This window comes from Fusarium falciforme, chromosome 9 (assembly GCF_026873545.1).
Source record: "Fusarium falciforme chromosome 9, complete sequence".
In the NCBI taxonomy this organism is placed as follows: domain Eukaryota; kingdom Fungi; phylum Ascomycota; class Sordariomycetes; order Hypocreales; family Nectriaceae; genus Fusarium; species Fusarium falciforme.
The window spans coordinates 1,779,883-1,798,493 of record NC_070552.1 but is presented as its reverse complement, the minus strand read 5'-3'; the positions used below and the strand labels follow the sequence as shown (position 1 = coordinate 1,798,493).

Genomic DNA, 18,611 nt, shown 5'->3' with positions numbered 1-18,611 from the left:
ATCTCGCGGACGGATAGATGCGGATAGATGGAAAGGAAGGTCGGAAAAGTTCAGAATAGTTCAGGCAATTGAAAACCGGATTTTGATGCCCTTATGATACATTTGTCTTGGTACATGGTCTATACTACATATCAACCATTCGGAGATGATGCTTGCCTCATAATTCCACATCCAACAGTGACTCCTTTTGTCGTGACTTAGTGTGTGGCCTTGCCGTAGAAGGGCAAGCCCAAGGCCTCCAGGAGCAGACGACCTTGTCTGTCCGAGGTTCCCGTCGTCTTAATAAAGATATCACAACCGGGCATCAGTCGTGCAGGGTACATCTGAGTTACAGATTAGATCATCTGTCAGAATAAGGGCTGTTTTCGGACTCACATCGTAGTTGAACTCGATCTCAGGGAAGTACGCCATCCAAGCCGGACGCAGGCCAAACGCCAGGTTACCCGCACTATCACCTGTAGTCGCATTGATACCGGGCCAGTCCTTGATCTTGGGCAGAACCAGAGTGATGAGCTTGTCGAGGAACTCATAGGCCGCACCACCACGGAGCGTCACCTTGCAACCAGTCTTGTCGCCCTTTCGGACACCCCACTGAACAACACCGTGCTTGACCCGAGTCACCTCAGGGAAAGCTCCCGAGATAGCCTGGACAACTGCTCGGCAAACGTGAAGGTACTCCTTGTTCTGGGCACCGAGGGGAGCAAACGAGTTGATAGTGACAGACTCGAGCTCAGGGATGTTGTGCCAGGCAATTGGGCGCTCGATTATACCCAATCTTGAAGAGCCGCCACCACGAGGTCCTCGACGAGGTCGGTTCTCATGATAAGGTGAGGAGCCGTCCCATTCTCTCAAGTTACCCTTGTTGGAGACCGGTGGCTCAGTACCGGGTGGTGTATGTTGGTATGTGAGGGTCATCAGATCTGGGGCAATTGTGCTGTCATAGGTGTGCTTTAGCCGAGGAAAGTTGAAAGGTCCAGGGACGAAGTCTCGAGCAGTCGGGTCGGAGGATAGAGGCATCTGGACGGGGTGGAGAGGTCCTCGGTAGTACTTGGGAGGGTGGTACTGGTATCTATGGAGGGGCTCTTAGTACATGTTCCGAAGCCGGGGGGAGGAATTGAGGCACGAACCGGTTACCAGGGAGCTTCCTGTCCCTAGAACTGGCCTTCTCCTTCTCATTGAAGGCCTTGAGGGCCGCCTCATCGGGAGGGGCTGTCGCAAAGGACGAAGCAGAGTCGAGGTCTGAAAGAGCAGATGAGGGCTTCTCGGCCTCTGTCGAGGCGAACCGCCTCGCACAAAGGGGGACAGTTCGCAGAGGGATCTGCCTTCGTCCCAATGAGCTCGCCAAGCGAGCTCCTTCTCGGACCGTGGCCATGGTGTCGGGTTCGGCAGGATGGAATTGCTCGTCGACAGAGGTGGGAGTTTGTCGCATGGATTGGAAATTTCCATCTAAGCGGCTAGCCGCAGTTGAGCCACATGTGGCTTGGGCTGCGGGAGGTGTGGCTGGTGTGTGTGTAACTGTGGCGTCGCCTCTTAAACCACCTCAAGGCCTCAACGGCTGCTGGCTAGGACAGGTAATTGGTTTTCACTGATACGCGTATCTCCAACCTATGATCAATCATCTCGCTTGTCTACCTTATTCCCAGTTGAATGGTGGTTCGACTCGCGAACGTTGGCCCAAAGAGCTTTGGCCGCCCTCAGCCTTTCCGCCTTGAATGTATTGTCGCACCATGTGACTTGAATAATCTGATCCCTCACTCTTGATCATCTCACCACTTTTCCAGATACCGATCTGCCCTCATTGACCCAGATCTAGGAACACAGCAAAAATGCAGGTTCTAGATGGTCAGTTTACGAAGCCACCAATGGACTCGTTTTGGACCAAAGCTTACACCCGACTGTACTGTACGAAAACTAGGAGGGTCAAGTCTCCTGAGCCCTCGCTAGTCTTGGTGCAAGTGTCGGGCCGTAAGAAACCCGCAGTCCGAAACAGCTCAATCGCTTTCATTCGGATTCCCAAACTCCGAAAAGATGCTGCAATTGGCATGGGGTTATCACGGAGCGGACCCGAGCAGCTGGGCGCGGGATGTCCGTGGGTCCGTCGACCCGATTTAACTCCTTCTCTTTTTTTTACTCAACAATACAGACCGACACAGACCGATATGATAGATAGAACTGCTTGGAAACAGCCCGATTCGGACGGACCAGGTAACCGGCCGGCTCATTCCCCGTCCCCGTTAACAACCGGGCATGGTTTCTATGGCGGCCCGACCACAGGAGGAACCATACGTTTATCGGATGGGGATGGGGATGGGCAACATTCGAGAGCGACAAGAACCCGGGTGTGCTCGTAGCATTTTTAGGCGCGTGTTCTATCCTTTGCTCTGCAACATGAAATGTATTACTTTCTTGAACACAGGCAAGTTATGGTAAGAACAACGTCGGTAGCTGATCCTGCTGACCTCACTCGACACCATTGAATGTAAAACTTCGTATGAAGGTACTGACCTCGGGTTACCTGAGAGGATCACTGGACATCATGCGCAAAAGTGCGATAGTTTTCCATTCCAAGTTTTCATCATAGGTCACAATTAGATGGGACAGATACTACATCATATTTCACTGAAGCCCCCGGTTGGTACTAATGGGAAAGGAAGATGACGGAAGAGTTGGGGGGAAGTCGTTCTTCTTATACCGTAGTTTCGAAGTTCTCCATTGACTTTCAAGATGATACTGACTGTAAAAACTTAGCCTTCCAGGTGGAAGCACAGGGCTCCAGCTTGGAAACCGTAGAGAACCTTGGGAGGCTAACCATGAAAGCAATTCATGCGACCTTTTTGTCAGGGACAATAAGCAAACGCGTGCAATATATTAGTACGCCTACGTCACCAGTACGGACAGAGGCCATTTATTGCCTTTCCTGTGAGTGAAGCTCATCGAGACCCTCAGTTTCCTAGACTAAACGTACCCAGGCTTTTCCCTGCCTATTGGGTAGGTAGGTACTGGGTACCTGATGCCCCAACCCACTGTCATCAAGAACCATACGTTTATCGGATGGGCCTGGGAAACCCTCAACGGGGATAAACACCCGCGGGGGCGGTCAGGTCTGGTGATGGAATGCGCGGATCTCGATGGTACTAGTAACCTCTCGTTGTGCGTGATCTTGCCTTGGCGTGCACGTACCATCTACGACAACCCAAAGGATGGGGACTCCCACTGAACCGATAATGAACCTGATTCTATCGCCAAATTCTGCGAGTACGCCGCAAGGCCAGGCCGTAGTGGTGTGTGCAAGGGGTGGATGCAACTTGGATGGTGGACGGAGTTGCCGCCTGCCTAGCAGGCTTCAGAATTTTCTTCTCTTTGTTGGGGACGATTTATTCCGGTAAATTGGCACAAGACACTCTGCATACGTGTCACAGTTACGAATTATAGATCCATTCTTGCTCGATTCAACGTCTGAATGCTGCGTGACTATCCTATCCCGGCCCAGGTCACAAGTCAAGAGTCCGTGGATGATGACTGTCATGGGCAGGGTTGCACGCCCAGGCGGTAATAAACTGGACCCTGAAGATTGGAAGAGGGGCAGGATGGATGCTCTGAGGGGCACGCAAGATGATGACGGTGGAATTCAAGCAGAGCCCTCCCAAGGCAGCGTGGGGGAATGATTGATAGTGGACGGGTGACGAAAGACGTTGCGTGGGCGTTTGAGTTCTTGTTCTTGTTAGACAAGGCAGAAACTACGAGATGCTGCCTTGCTGACTGACAATCAAGCAAGACAAACAACACACACAATAGCATCATGAAAGTCAAAAGGCGGATTGCTTACTTACACCGCCGTGTCGGTACAAAGATTTTAAAGATTCTTTCCCATGCATGATACTACGTCAAACCCGGACGGTCAAATGTGATGGATGACTCCCGCGAAGAAATCATCCAAGCAAATCGCCTGCCAGCTTCCACGTTGGACATTAGCTCGTCGGACCCTGCGAGGTGGCCGTTTGGGAGGTTACGGGTTCCCGTCGCTTTCGCTTCCCGATCCCACGAGCGCTTGTCGGAATGGTCAGGATCGCCCATCCAATCCATCCATGGCCGGCGCCGTTGGATTGGATTGGCACGCAGACAGAGAGCTAGTGCGCTTGTCGGATGCCCTGAGGCCCGGCACCGAGACCTTCGATGGAAATGACTGCGATTGCGCCCCTAACCCACAGGGGCACTGCACCTCTGACGGAAGTGAGGTGTGGTTGGCACAGGCCACACAGCCCAACAGGGGTCGCCTGGGCTGCTGTACCGACAGGGGCCGCCGTCCCGCCCCCGCCACTGGGTCCTGGTCCTCGAAACCCTTCTATTTTGGTAGGTCGCCCGGGCAGGTACAGGTACCTTCCCAACTATTCGGCCACTGACGCTTCGCTCCGAACCCGAAACCACGGCCTTTTTTGAGGTAGAGCTTCCCCCTCTGGCTTCCCCGTCGTCGGGTCTTTCAGCTCACGCTTCGTTTTCTCTGCTTTCTTCTGCTTTGAATAACTCTTCCAACCTGTTCCTCGCCCGTCTCCTCTCGTCTTCGAGCGACCAGTACATTGACCGACTCATCTATCGCACCTTCACTACATTAACCTATCCATCTCACCGCGCGCGTCGCACCGAGCCGCCTCCCGTCCCTCCTCAACCATCGCCTGCGACTGATGCGCCCCCGATAATGAAGGCTTGTGGCCTGTTGTTACCTCGCTGAACTTCACGAGGCACCCGATCTTCTCTCACAATCACATCATTCTTTTCTACTACATCCAGCAACCATGAAGGAGTTCCCTCGGAAATTCCTCAGCTTGCGCGACAAGAATGGCGCAGGCCGTAGATCTAAGTCGGCAACACCAGCGCCGCCTGTACCAGCAACCTCTGACAACGCCAACAAGAACAAGGTATGCTCGAGATGCCCTCAATGGTCATGTCTCGTGGCGGTGCGCTTGGTCACGACGTCAACCACGCCCAAAGCCACGGGACAAATCCTTTTGCACTTATTTGCTGACCAGTTGGGGACAGCCTCGTCCGCTTTCTGCAGGCGCCTTCATGTCCATGTTCAAGACAGACAACGCCAAGCCAGGCGCCAAAGCAGATGCAGAGAAGGAAAAGGACACAGCACGAGTACGGAACGGCCCCCTGCGATTATCAGAGCCGATTCATTAACATCAATCCGTTAGGTGGAGGAGATTCTACGACGACTTGACGAGCTCAACATAACAAATGTCACCGCTGACCACATCAACGACATCATGGCCACCAAGTTCGCCAACCACGACCCGAAAAAGACGGTCGAATTCATCGACATGGAGCAGAAGGCGGCAGCTGGCATCATCACCCCTTACGACCCAAGCGTGGAAATGGTTGGTGCCGAGAATCGCGGCAACGTAACGTGTTACTTGGACGCCCTGCTCTTCTCCATGTTTGCCAAGCTTGACGCTTTTGAGTGCATGCTCAAGAATGAGTTTCCTGAGGAAGACAACCGCAATAAGCTCGTCACTCTCTTGCGCATGTGGGTAAACATGCTGAGGACTGGAAAGCTAGTACACACAGATCTGGTAGGCTGAGGCGCATCCCATCCCGCAGGTTTAAATTAAACTCGGCTAACTCGTGCAGACCAAGCTGATCCAGGACGCCTTGGCTGACTGTGGCTGGTCAGATGCTCGGATGCTCGAGCAACAAGATACTTCGGAAGCTTTTGCTTTCATCACGGAAACTCTACAGCTACCTCTCCTATCATTGCAGGTCGACCTTTTCCACCAAGGCAAGAAGGATAAGGACGACCACAAGGTTGTCTACGAACGTCTCCTGAACCTTGCCGTACCCCCGGATCCCGAAGATAAGGGAATCAAGTTGGAGGATTGTCTCGAGGAGTACTTCAACGCCCAGGTCGACGTCAAGCGAGACAGCGAAGATGGGAAGAAGCTCGGCGTGGAAGACAGGAGCTACAGCGAGCCACCAACGCTGAAGCACAGGGATACTATTCGGATCATCACCGAGGAAAGGGGCGAACCATCAACACCCATCACTGCCTCCCCGACGACTATCACTCCCATCGAGAGGACACCCACCGCCGAGAAAGGGCCGATTCTTGGGGGTCACGACGTCAAGATCAAAGATGGCGATGTTCCTGATGATGAGGAGGTGGGTGAAGTCACCACCATCGAAATAGCACAGGAACGCAAGCCATCCGTTCGAGCAAGGTCAACAAGTGTTATCCAACGTGTCGTTCTCGATGAGCAGGGTCGTCCATCTACCCCTGACAATATCACGGTACTCCAAAAGGCCATGAGAAAGGGCTCGACTGTGGTCAAGGCCGTAACAATCCCTGCGTGGCAATTTTTCAGACTTATTCGTGAGTTTGCCCCCCTGTTTCCCACGACAGCACTGACAGGTATGGTAGCATGGCATGCGTTGACAAGCTCTGAGCCCCGAAACAACGTCGACGTTGCCCTGAACTTTGACCAACGACCAGTTGTAGGCATCTGCCTCAAACGTTATGCCATGACCGAGTCGGGTCACCCCAAGCGTCATAACACCTTCATCGATATACCTGACAGCCTCAGGCTCCCGCACTTTATGCTCGCTGACGAGATCAAGACGGAGGAGGAATCGAATGTCCTTAACATGGAGTACAAGCTCGTTCTTCAATCCGTCATCTGCCATCGTGGTGATTCGTTACAAAGTGGACACTATATCGCGTTCGCCAGAGTTGCACCCAAGCTCCTGAAGGATAACCGCCGACACAATTTCGATCCTCCCCCGGATTACGAGGAGGCTCAATGGGTCAAGTTCGATGACCTACAGATCGAGAACCGTGTCACCTACGTCGACGACATCAAGAGGGCCCTGAGAGAAGAGATGCCATATCTGCTCTTTTATCAGATCCTACCAATGGTCGACGTTGCCCCTCCTTCTGTCGACGACACCGAAACTGAGCCGCCATCATATAACGAGTCCAAGGTTAGCATCGAGCTGCCTCCTACACCAACCCGAAGCAACCAACTGGGAATCTCGGGCCAGGACGAGAGCTACTTTGACAATACTCCAACTATTGAGAGCTCTCAGCTATATGCCAGCAAGCCACCGAGTATTCGGCTCTCTTCAGACAGCGAACGCCCCCCTAGAAGGAGTGGTGAGGGTGCAGATTTCCACCAGGGATCTCTCCTCGGAGATTCTCGTCGCCCTAGCGTGGTCTGGACGGACTCGACTTCTCCAACCCCCAACTCTCACTCTCCAGCCGTGACACCCAATGAAGAATCTACAGCATCCAGGTTATCTCGCGCGGCATCGCGGTTCGCCAAGGTCAACAGGAGTCGACCAAGCAGCCAGAACGGCGACAACCGTATCAGCTTTTCAATGAGCCGCTTGGGAGGGCTCATGCGGCCAAGCAAGGAGCCTTTGGTAGATCCCAAGGCCGACCCCAAGGCAGATCTCAAGGTGGATTCCAATCCTCTTGGGATGTCCTCGGCCAACTCTACAGGAGTTTTGACCACGGAGCTATCCAAGGAGTCCAAGAGCAGCACCGATGGAGCTGAAGCACCTGCCGAGCCAGAGGCTGAACCTCATCACCATCACCATCACCATGGTGGGAAGCATGGCCATAAGCGAATCAAGTCCAAGGATAAGATCAAGAACAAGAACAACCCCCAACCAGAGCGAGAATGCACGGTGATGTAACCGTCGTGCTTCTTGATGACGGCAAACGACACCGAAAAATATGAAGCAACAGGACATCAACACACACACGAAATCACGACTTTTTCAATGTTTGAATACACACGCATAGGAACAGGAGTTGTCGGCTTAAAAAGGAAACAGTGCAAAGGCCTCGGATGGGAATGGTTGCCAGCGAGCGAGGTGACACACCGCCCTGGTGGACTGTAATGGAGTTGGACAAGGTGTAAAGGGGAGGAAAACGAGCACCAGGGTACGTGATGACTGAACGGACGAAAGACGAGCGGAATTGCATTTTTCTCTCTCTGTTTTTTTGTTTGGCCGAGGGCCTACATAGCCTGGAAGGAAAAAAAAAAGCCAAAAGATTCTAGCAAGGCGTTTTGGATGGACGTGGTATCACAGGACATCTGTTTGTACTCATCAAAGGTTACCATGAGGGGGTTGGTATAATGACGCACACGCACACGCACACGCACACGTAGAGACAGACACACAGGCAATGAGAGAGACGAGACTACAAGAGGCTCATGATCAGTTAATATGACTACTTGAACATGTTTCATTCCTCGTGATTGACCATTTCCCATGCTTCCACATCACAACCTTCGAGAAACTCTGTAGCATCACGTTTGTCTATTTCCTTATACACAGTTACATGAACAGGGAGGCCGTTTCCCAACAGCCCTCCCCGTGGGTAGATGCCCCATCCATCATCATCAACAGTTTAACTTGAAAACCCACCACCTCGATGAGCGCCAAGGGGGGTTAAGTATTCAGCCAAACATTTTAAAAAAACATCAAGAACAAGTGAGGATTCCCCAGCTTTGTTTTCCTCGCCCTCTGCTGTGCGTCGCAGAAACAAATGACCGGCGCAGAACACCCACGACAATAATATACACAGATGCCCGGGATTCCAGAGTCCCCCGGGGGGTTTGGAGCAAGCTGCTCCAGAGGATCAGACGAGAGATATATATGCGAGAGATCCCCCCTGGGGGACAAGAAACCATGGCATCATCGGAGGCGGAAAGGACGACTAATAAGACATCAAGGGGGGTGGTGAATCGGGGGGAGAGGGGTCGTGGCGTTTTCCTGGGCCGGTCAACGGTGGGCTACATTAGATTATTCCACCGGATGAGAGCGAGTCGTAGCTGGTGTCATTGGGAGTGCCTGTCGTATCCCAGAGCTTAAAAGGGGATGTTGGGAGGAGGCTGAGATCCAAGGGCCTCCTGCTGTTCTTGAAGCTCCTCGGGAGCAGCCTCGATAGAGACACCCAGTCCAATCTTGGCTTGGCGCTATAACAAAGAGTCAGTATCATTCAAGACGCATTGAGATTGGGAATACGAACCGTAAAGTGGTCAATGTCGGCGGCAAAGGTCATCATAACAGGGGGAGCAACACGCTTCTCAAGAACGCAGCTAAGCTTGCCCTTGGAGTCGACCTGAGCTCGGAAAGTAGACATGCGGAAGTCGTACTTGGCGCCAATGGTGGTGACACCCTCCTTCTGCAGACCACCACCCATCATACCGCCGGGAGAGGGGACGAGGCCGAGGCTCAGGTCAACACCAGCCTGGACCTTATCGGAGAGTCGTCGCCAGTAAGAGGTGTTGAGAGTTCCCATGGCAGCCTGGAGCTGAGCGGTGGCAATCCAGTCGTTAGACTTATAACGGGCAGCGTACGAAACAGCGCACTCAGGGCCCTGGGTGAGGGCAGGTCGCTGCCAGAGAGTCTCAAGACCAAGAGCGAGCTTGGGGGTGACGGACTGGAGGTAGCTACCAATGAAGATACCAGTGAGTCCGCCCTCGAGGTAGGAGGGGTTGAGCATCTTGAGGGATGCGCTAAAGTCGTTGCCGGTGTACTCGTGCTCGAACTGCGCCATATCCTGACCACCAGGCGAGATGGAGAGCTGAGACTTGGAGACAAGCTTGTCGGACCATCGCCAGTTGAATCGCCCGGAGAGAGCGCCCTCGTTGTCGAGGTTTCCTTGGCAGAAGACCTAGTGATGGGTTAGCACCCCGCCTATACGAATTTGTCATCGCCGGTAGCTACCTTGCCTGTGCCGTACATGGCGGCAAAGGTGTAAGGGTTGATGCGCTCGCCCAGAGCAAACTGGTGGGAGACCTGGAAGAGAGGGGCCATGCTGAAAATCTTGGTCAGATCGGCGCGGATGCCGGTGAACATGTAGTTGTTGAGGAAGACATCGCGCTGGACCTCTTTGGCGAGGTTCTCAATGGTTCCGGGGTTGGACAGGCCGAGCTTCGCCCTCCGCTCGCTGAAGGAATTGAGAGCATCTCCTAACACATTGGCGATTGGGTTGGAGAAGAGGACCGCCTTTATGGGGTCCAATGCGGCTGAGGAGGCCATAGTGAGAGATGTGCGCCGAGGCGAGGCCGGAGACAAGGTCGGAGCCGGCAAGACAAGAAAGAGACTCGGCGACGAAGATATCGACGAGGGCGCAACCGTAATGCGGGGGCCGGAGGGCGGAGGAGCAGGGTAGAAGAGGTTGATGAGATAACCTCGATCGCGATTAAGTCCCGAGGCCTCTGAACGCCAGGATCGTGATGACGAGCACAGATGGCTTTGGGTGGTGTTGGGGAGGATGGAGAATAATTTTCATCTGGCTCCGGACAGCTCTAGTGAGGAGCACGAGCCACCAATGATGTCGAGTCGGTTGCCCGCGCGGCTTTTGTGTGGCGGAGGCAAGAATCTTCCGTGCTCCGTTGGGGCCAAGCCACGAGGGGCGATCAAGTGTGGCTTGTGAGACCGAGGTTTATCCACCATCGCATCTGAGCTGATGAGGGGCCCTGGAATGGGAAGGCGCCAAGGCTCTGGCTCAGATCGGCTTGGGCTGAGGGCAGTGCCGTGTCTTTGGTTGGCGACGCAAGGTACTCCACAGGTACTCTGTACTTTTCACCAGAGGCACTCCCAGGGATTTGGGGCTCACATGCACGACTTTGCACCACGTATTGGTGAATGACGTCCTGGCCAGTGGGTACCAATACTTTGATCGCTACCTACGTCTGTCAATGAGTCCCCTCAACGCCGTTCAACACCAACGACTGCCATTTTCAATTCTCTAATGCTTCTTTTCTTCTTACACTTTCGCCTTCACCATTGCAAATTCTCCCAATCACTTCTTCTCTTCCCTTCTTGCACGACGTTGTTGAATGAGAGCGGTCAAGACTTTTTATCTCTCGAGCCGACCCCGCCGATAACGCCCGAATTCTCTATCTCCCTTCTCCCGCGAGCTCATCCATCGTCCCTGAAGCCGTACCACAAAGGGACCCGTTAAACGATTCAAGGCGCCAGTTGCAGATCACTACAGGCTCATTGACGCACAAAAATACATCACCTTTTATCGACCAGCATCTCGCCCGCTCCACCGGCTGCTTCGTACCATTGAGCATCGCATCGCATCTGCACAGCCAGGGAGCCTCTCTTCATCCGTTCGGTTCGACTCTCGCCGAGCAACATCGCTAGTGGTCGCAATACTGTTTCGGTTTCCGGGCCTCAGAAATCTTCGTTGTTTTTAGTCATACGCCAGTAATTTAACCCTCACGGGGAACGTATCTCATTAGCCTAGAAGTACCTTTGCCGGGAAGCCCTGCAGGGATACTCGAACCGACATGGATACTCTCTTGTAGGTGGAATTTCTCTTCTTCTCTTCCGTTGTTATTGTCTTCCATCCGCCTTTATAATTTGAGGGCTACCTTCATCTTGAGACTTTCATAGACTCCAGCCTCAAACTGTCTCACATGAGTCCCTAATTGAGCCGCTTGCCACGTTCCTGAAGCATCTCGCATCATCTTGGCTTGCCGGGCGTCACCACAGGCTTCTAACGGAATCACCTGTGATCCTTTGGTCCTCTCCGTGGTCATTTCGTAACTAACAGTAAAAAGAACCGCTGAGATTGCGGCCAACGCTCCTCGCTACCGCCGCAAAAGCTCAACCTTCATCGATGGCATCCACGACATTACCGAGGGCCAAGATCTGGCCCCGGCCCAACTCTACAGTACCATGTCGGGTCGGCTCTTTCACTCTGGTCGTATAGCCATTGTCATGGTTGGACCGCCCGCTCGTGGAAAGACGTAGGTTCTGGTCTTTCAGGTGTTGGTCGAAGCTGACGATTCTTGCAGGCACATCTGCGTCTCCATGGCGCGGTATCTTGGATGGCTTGGTGTCAAAACTCGCATCTTTCATCTTGGTGACTATCGCCGGGCAACTGTCGGTCCTGAAGGAGAGATCCCTGACGACTATTTCTTCCCAAATGCGTCGCCGGCTTCGGTTATCCTGCGCCAGAAGATCTTGAAGAAATGCCGTGAAGACATCTACGGCTGGTTGAACCATGATAACGGACAAGTGGCCATTTATGACGCTGTCAATCCGACTGCCAACGGGCGACGTTCGCTTGCTAAGGAGTTTGCGAAGCATGATGTTCAGGTGGGGAAGACATGATGCGCACTCTTAGATATGAACTAACAGTTCATGTGATAGACCCTGTTCATCGAGTCATTCGTTGACGACGAACGCATTCTTCGCGAGAATGCTCGTAACGTCAAAATCTCGTCCCCTGACGTGAGTGGACATGTGTACCCAAGTTGAGTAAAGGAGGCTAACTTTGATAAATAGTTTGCGGGTATGGATCCAGATGAAGCTGCCAAGCTGTATCTTCAGAGGATCGAGATGAAGATACCCGTGTTTGAGACCATGGATGAGAAAGAACTCAACTATGTCAAAATGATCAACGCCGGGACCAAGTTCTTCTACAACAATGTCAGCTTCAACTATCTCTCGCACCGAATCGTCTTTTACCTCACCAACCTACACATCAAGTCGCGCAAGACCTTCTTTGCCCGAGCTGGCACCACAGCAGAGGAAGATTCGTACAAGGCCGACGCCCCCTTGTCACAGGAAGGGAGAGACTATGCTGAGAAGATGTCCGAGGCACTCATACGGCATCGTGAACAAGAGCGTCAGACGACCATCGCCGAGGGAGGTGCAGATGTGCCGCTGCCGCCCCTGACAGTCTGGACATCAACGCGCATGCGTACTGTTCAGACATCAGATGCCTTGAAGGAGAAGGGCTATCGAGTCCGGCAGCGTTCCCAGCTCAGTCAGATAAACCCTGGCGTCTGCGAGAAGATGTCGGAGCGAATGATCCGGCAAATCTATCCCGATGAAGTTGAGAAGCACGAACTGGACCCATACCATCACCGCTATCCTCGTGCAGAGGTAAGTTGTCTAGCGAAAGATGTTGTATGCAAGTTGATAGGAATACTAATTCAAACAGTCGTACCACGACCTCGCTGTCCGGTTGGAACCCATCATCCTGGAGCTGGAACGAGAGCAGCATGATCTTCTCATCATCGCACACGAGTCTGTGCTCCGGGTTCTATACGCCTACCTGATGCACTGTTCTACTATGGATATCCCCACGATCAGGTTTCCCCGCGACGAGATCATCGAGATCATCCCGGCTGCGTACCAGAACGAGGCCAAGCGCATCCACATCCCCGGCCTAGACCCTCTCATTGTGCCTGGCTCGCCACAGGACATCAAGATCCCTGTTCCGAGCAGCGGCTACGCGAGCGGGCAGTTGACGCCGATTCCCAGCGGTATTGGCACCCCGGTTGAGCATAGCGAGCGGCTGCCCGAGAAGGTCATCAGCACGGTCAAGGACCTGGTCGCGGACAAGGTGAACGATGAGGACTAGTCTCTTGCAGTTCCCGTCCCGTGCTTCGGGTGAGGGTGTTGAGGCATCGAGAGAACCAAAGACTGATGAATCCTCGGGCCCAACCCCTCTCAACGGAGAAGTACTACGACGATCCGCGGCCAAGGACGGGGAGTCATTTTAGGAGTGAGCAGGTTGAATATTATCAAAGAAAGAAATGATGCATCACTGATCACATGATTCGACGAGGTCGCATCCCAGACGCTGGTCGGTTACATCCAAAAGCATGCATTTTGATATGACAAGTCGAGCCATGAACCTCGCCAGGTAGCCTTCATCCTTGCTCCTTGCTTCCCCAAGCCCTCGGTTCCGGGGAGCCCAATGATTTCAAAGCCAGGTCATGCTATGCTATGGGGTCTCTCGTTTCACTCGGGTTGCAGAACAACGTGGAAAGCAACATGGTGGGAGGCTGTCAAAGGTTGGGCGTGAGTGAGTGGGTTAGTAAGTGAATGAGTTGTGTGAGTTGGTGGAGGGTAGGTAGCAATGATTGTCTGTGAGCAGGGGCATAACCGAGATAGCTCAGCACATCATCATTCCTTGGCTCCCTACCTACAGTATGTACTCATGAATCCCATCCCATAGTTGGTTATCTGTGAATGTTGTCTTCCATCACGACGAGTGAGTGATGAATCAATGCCTTGTCCCCCCTCTCGGCGGCAAAGTGCAGAAGCCACAAGCACAAGCACAAAAAAGAGTCAAACATGTCGCAAACCCAAAAGCAAGCGCCCGGCCTGTCTCTTGTGTCTCAAGCCAACGAGTCCAATAACCCCCATTGGTTGAGACCTCTCTTGCTGCCAACAAAAAAGAAACAAGAGAAAAAAAAAGTTTCAAGCAAAGGGGACGCATCAACGGGTGGCGTGGCACAACGTTACAAGCTGACACTAACAGAGTGGCTGGCGCCAAAATTTAAAGATACAAATCAAGTACACTCATCCAGAACTCGGCCGGCCACAGGTACAGAGGTATCAACCAGGTCGCGCGAGCACAGCGGCCTCCCGGTGCCTTGTGCCTGGGGTGGGCGGCCGGGGGATGGACGTGTTATTTGCCGGAGATGCAGGTCGCTGGATTGGGGAAGCTTGTGTGCACAGGGGGGTCATGTCAAGGATGGGTGAGTGGGCGTTTAATTGTGCTTTGCTGTTCTGTCCTGTGCTGTAGGAAGGAGTAGGACTCATGGACGGACGATACACGATGTGTCTTGTTGGCTGAGGCATCACTGTCTCCCAGTCAGTCAGTCTGTCTGTCTGTCAGAGTTCCAACAATGAATCTGTAGCAAGTCAGAATGATCGTCATCTGCCCGTGGTTAACGAGAGGTCATCAAGACGGCAGACTTGCCATATCTGGAAGTCGAGCTCAACTGTAATCGACACAGCAAGCACTATTCCAGGCTCAAACCTCCCCCCGTCAAGGTCTTGTCTTTCGTCACATCATGAACAACAGCCTAGAGGAACGGCCCTCTCCCCCAGCCGGGGAGCATGGCAAAACCTCCGGGGCCACCAGTGTCATATATGACAGGCAGCGGACCATGTCCACTGATTACCTGCATATTTCGGCCATCCGCCACCTAGTCCAGGCTGCAAAGATCTTCCCCTCCAATGGCCGAAGTAACGCCCGTAGGTAGACCTCAGTTCTGCTTGCTTGCTTGCTCGCTCGCTTCCTAGGCTTCCTGCTCACTCTGCTCTGTGCGCCGCATGGATCCCTCTCGTGTCCGTGACCGGGTTATCACGGATCAAGCTCCGCGGCGACAACCTCCGACATGGACGGCCGTGTTTTCGAGGTCAGGTCTGGCCTGCGAACATGAAGATCCAGAGGGTCACCACAAGGGCAGGGGTCCGAGTCCATGGATGCGTGACAGCGACCGCGATCATCTGTACATGTATGTCCGTACACACAAGAAAGAGACCCTATGTTGTCCCGTAAACATAGATCCCTTACCACAGCTGTTGAGTTTGCTCAGCAACAGAAGCTACTGCCATCTTGGTCAACATGGATTCTCTGATCTCGCTTGTGTCCCCGGTCCCCAACAAATAGGCGCATACAGGTGCCGATATGTTAGTTCAACGGCTGACAAGTATACTTACTATACCAGCTTTTGTCCGGCATGACGAGTTTTGTGTCATGTTCCACAGTCTGCAAGGGAATACCGTCATGGTGATACATCAAGTGAGGACAGACCAGAATCCATTCATTCCCTTGTTCCCCCCGTTGCGTCGTAGGCGAGACACGCCGCATGTATAAGTTGGCTATATCGATCATACTTCAAACGTAGCCGTAGCCGAAGCATAGTCCATTGTGAAGATGCTGCTGCTGCCAGGTATCGCCGTGCGCCATTAATCAGGCACATCTGCCACCGGCAGAGGCTCTCCGATGCAATCGAGTGAGGAAAACGAACGAGCTATCTTATGATCTCCCGGGCCGAGACTGGCCGCGACGCAGACAAAGACAACTCGGGCTGCCATTGCATGTAAGCTGGCCATGCCCAAGCGTTGGGCACGACGGTGCCGCACCACGGACTGCACTGGACTGGTCCTGACTTGGTGAAGGACGACTCGCAGCCACAGCCTCTATCCGTAAAAACGCAGCCGAGTCAAAGAGGCAATCGCCCTCTCACGGAAGCCAGGGGTAGGTCGCCTTAGCCCTCCAGTTGGGTTAGAGGGCTTGGAGGGGTTGAGATGAGGACGGGGTGTCACGGATCTCAGCTGGGTTCGTGGCATGGAACCATCGGATCCGACGAGGACCCTTGCCTGTGACCGTGTGTGCGAGATGTTGCCAAGGAAACTTGGATGATTGACTGGGTTGGGTGAGAAACAGGAGGAGCAGAAAACAGGCTGAGGCGATCATGGCCTGATCCAGTCTCGCCGGACTGATGCCACGAATATCATCACATCGCAGCCGTTCTGAGCATGTCAACACCAGCGCCGTCCTCCCAACCCCAGTTTGGAACCTTAAAGATAGCATCAAAGCCCAAGCCGGCTGATCTACACCCGTGCATGCATCGGGCCATAGTAAGAGCTTCCTCCATGTACACGATATCCACAGACAGGGGCAGGAAAAGGCCCATGGATCATGGACCATGCCGGGGCCGCCAGCCGGAAGCCGCGCGTCTGATGACCAGTCTCTGACAACACTTTCAGCCCCCAAGACTTTGATTGGGGTCGCACAAGGAGGATCAGGAATGGACCCGTGAGGCATGCCAGGACCAACCGACTGCCTCTTTCACCTTGTCTCGCTCGGTGTCTTCATATAAGCTACCCAGGCTGTGGCCTGTAGCCTCGCAGATTCATCTAACGCCGATGTCGTCGGTCGTTGCCATATGCTAGTTCCCGTGCGGTGAGATGCGATGCGATGCTAGCGAACTGACAGGGGAACAGACATGCTTGTTGACGTAAGGCAGGCGGGAAACGGCGCTCGTGTTGGAGAGCCAGCTGATTTCAAGGCTGTGAATAGTGGCGGATTTCGAGGCTGTCGAAATGGGCTGATGATACACCAACACCCCCCATGTAAGCCATGTGCATAGCATGCCTGTTGTCGCTGTCCTTCTGACCTCTCGTCGGCTTAATGACGTTTCACAAAAGCACCGCAGCCGTCAGTAGGTTGCCAGTGAATGCGGGAAGTGCCGTATCCAGTCAGTGCTGTAATACTGAATAGCAATGCCTCACGATCCATCACAGGTGTTGTAAGTCTGATCGCTCTGTAGTAAGATTGTAGGCTAGAGTCGACGTGGAAACCTTGGTTTAGCCTTTGTGGAAATACCAGCGGCAGATTCTCCTCGAGTCAATGTCGCTTTTCGGTGCTAGTAAGTTGAGGAGAGCTATGGGCCGCTCGAGTACTGTCCCCTCGCTGGCAGTAGATGCTCTATAACATAAGAGTTTTGGCTCAGGAGGGGATGTCAACTTACATATTTGCTGGGGCGGAGTCGAACACCGAAAACCGGGGGAATCCGTGGCAGGTTGAACGAATCAACCTCAACTTCCGAGTTGAAGTAAGAAAGGCTAGGTATGGAGCCGTCCTAACATGTATGCTTCTGCTGGTTTCTGGGAGTTGCATAGCCAACAACGGGCTATGCACGATTGCAACTCTCCATGCGCGTCGCCTGCTAGACCTATTTCGATGTGCACGTTCTGATTACACAGCAATTCCTCAGCTTGTCAGGCAATGTTGCTGCGTCGGATCGTTGAACCAGGATCACCAAGATCAAGTCAGGTGACATGAACCAGAGTCGCCCTTGGATTGTCAATGGCTCAACGTCGTGCGCTTGAACAAAAGAGGCTCGGACGTTTGTAGCCAGGGACGCCTCTAAAGTCATGCTGACATGCTTGGTGGCGTCAACACTCTCCTCCATGCTTTCGAGCCGCAGCCGGGAAGCGGGAGTCTGATCTAGACCTTCCACTATCACACTCCAGTACCGCCGCAATGCCGCAGGCCGCGGCGCGGTATGTTTTAACCCAACCCCAACTCTGGTGAGACGCGCTTGTTGAGCGGGGTGAACGGCTGGGGACTCAAAAAAAAGGCCATGCCTCCCTCTCGGTGCACATGGAAGTCTCGGTTTCACGATGTCAATTGGACTCTGGGGATATCAATTGACCTCGAATCGAAGCAACCCAATTCTTGGAAGGACGAAGAAGCAGACTTGCCCTGAATTTCGTGTCAGTTGACTCCTCCATGAAAACGGGTCTATCGTGGGAGCTTCAACAGCAACGGCAGGGTGGGTATTACTGCTTTCTTCCCCAAGTAACGTCGGCCATTGATCTCGTCTTTCATGGTTGGATAACTCCGCGACGAGGACCCCTTTTTTCTCTCGAGTTGATCAGATGGGCCGTGTGCTTTTGCGAACCTAAATTCGGCCATTGTTATTAGCGTTGCATATGAGGGGTCTCATGACCATCTGCATTCCACAAAGTCCACCCACTTAGGACTACTTTCGCCCACCATCTTGATGGCTCCCCTCATCTCGTCGCCAGCTTCCGCGACTGGTAGCCTGTGAGTGGTCTGCAGCCGCCCATGGGCCCTGTGGTCAGCGGTGTTCGCGACGGGGACGGTGCCAGGGGCTTTGGTGGCCTCTGGGCTTTTCCCTCGTTCCTTGTTAGCGTCCAGATGCATCGGGGGAGGATGAGATGGGCGTGATGGGATGGAGACGATCGCTCAGATGCTGGCCATCTACCGTGGCCGCATCGGCTTTTGGGTCAACAGGCTGTCA

The 18,611-nt window shown here is 53.4% G+C and overlaps 4 protein-coding genes across 4 annotated transcripts; 2 read left to right on the top strand and 2 right to left on the bottom strand.

The window, feature by feature from the left end:
• Nucleotides 1-197: 197 nt before the first annotated feature.
• Nucleotides 198-1,372, bottom strand: NCS54_01143000 (Ribosomal-L5-C domain-containing protein; the record flags this gene model as incomplete). Its single annotated transcript, XM_053156708.1, has 3 exons — nucleotides 198-323; nucleotides 376-1,069; nucleotides 1,128-1,372. The coding sequence occupies 3 exons, from the start codon at nucleotides 1,370-1,372 to the stop codon at nucleotides 198-200; spliced, it is 1,065 nt and encodes a 354-aa protein (XP_053012683.1).
• A 3,418-nt stretch (nucleotides 1,373-4,790) lies between these two features.
• On the top strand, nucleotides 4,791-7,692 carry NCS54_01142900 (Hypothetical protein; the record flags this gene model as incomplete). The annotated part of the gene is made up of 5 exons (XM_053156707.1): nucleotides 4,791-4,913; nucleotides 5,035-5,136; nucleotides 5,193-5,570; nucleotides 5,629-6,367; nucleotides 6,416-7,692. The coding sequence occupies 5 exons, from the start codon at nucleotides 4,791-4,793 to the stop codon at nucleotides 7,690-7,692; spliced, it is 2,619 nt and encodes an 872-aa protein (XP_053012682.1).
• A 1,181-nt stretch (nucleotides 7,693-8,873) lies between these two features.
• On the bottom strand, nucleotides 8,874-10,050 carry NCS54_01142800 (Hypothetical protein; the record flags this gene model as incomplete). Its single annotated transcript, XM_053156706.1, has 3 exons — nucleotides 8,874-8,981; nucleotides 9,035-9,682; nucleotides 9,736-10,050. The coding sequence occupies 3 exons, from the start codon at nucleotides 10,048-10,050 to the stop codon at nucleotides 8,874-8,876; spliced, it is 1,071 nt and encodes a 356-aa protein (XP_053012681.1).
• A 1,262-nt stretch (nucleotides 10,051-11,312) lies between these two features.
• Nucleotides 11,313-13,399, top strand: NCS54_01142700 (Hypothetical protein; the record flags this gene model as incomplete). Its single annotated transcript, XM_053156705.1, has 6 exons — nucleotides 11,313-11,326; nucleotides 11,586-11,774; nucleotides 11,823-12,126; nucleotides 12,181-12,261; nucleotides 12,316-12,918; nucleotides 12,977-13,399. The coding sequence occupies 6 exons, from the start codon at nucleotides 11,313-11,315 to the stop codon at nucleotides 13,397-13,399; spliced, it is 1,614 nt and encodes a 537-aa protein (XP_053012680.1).
• Between the last annotated feature and the right edge of the window lie 5,212 nt (nucleotides 13,400-18,611).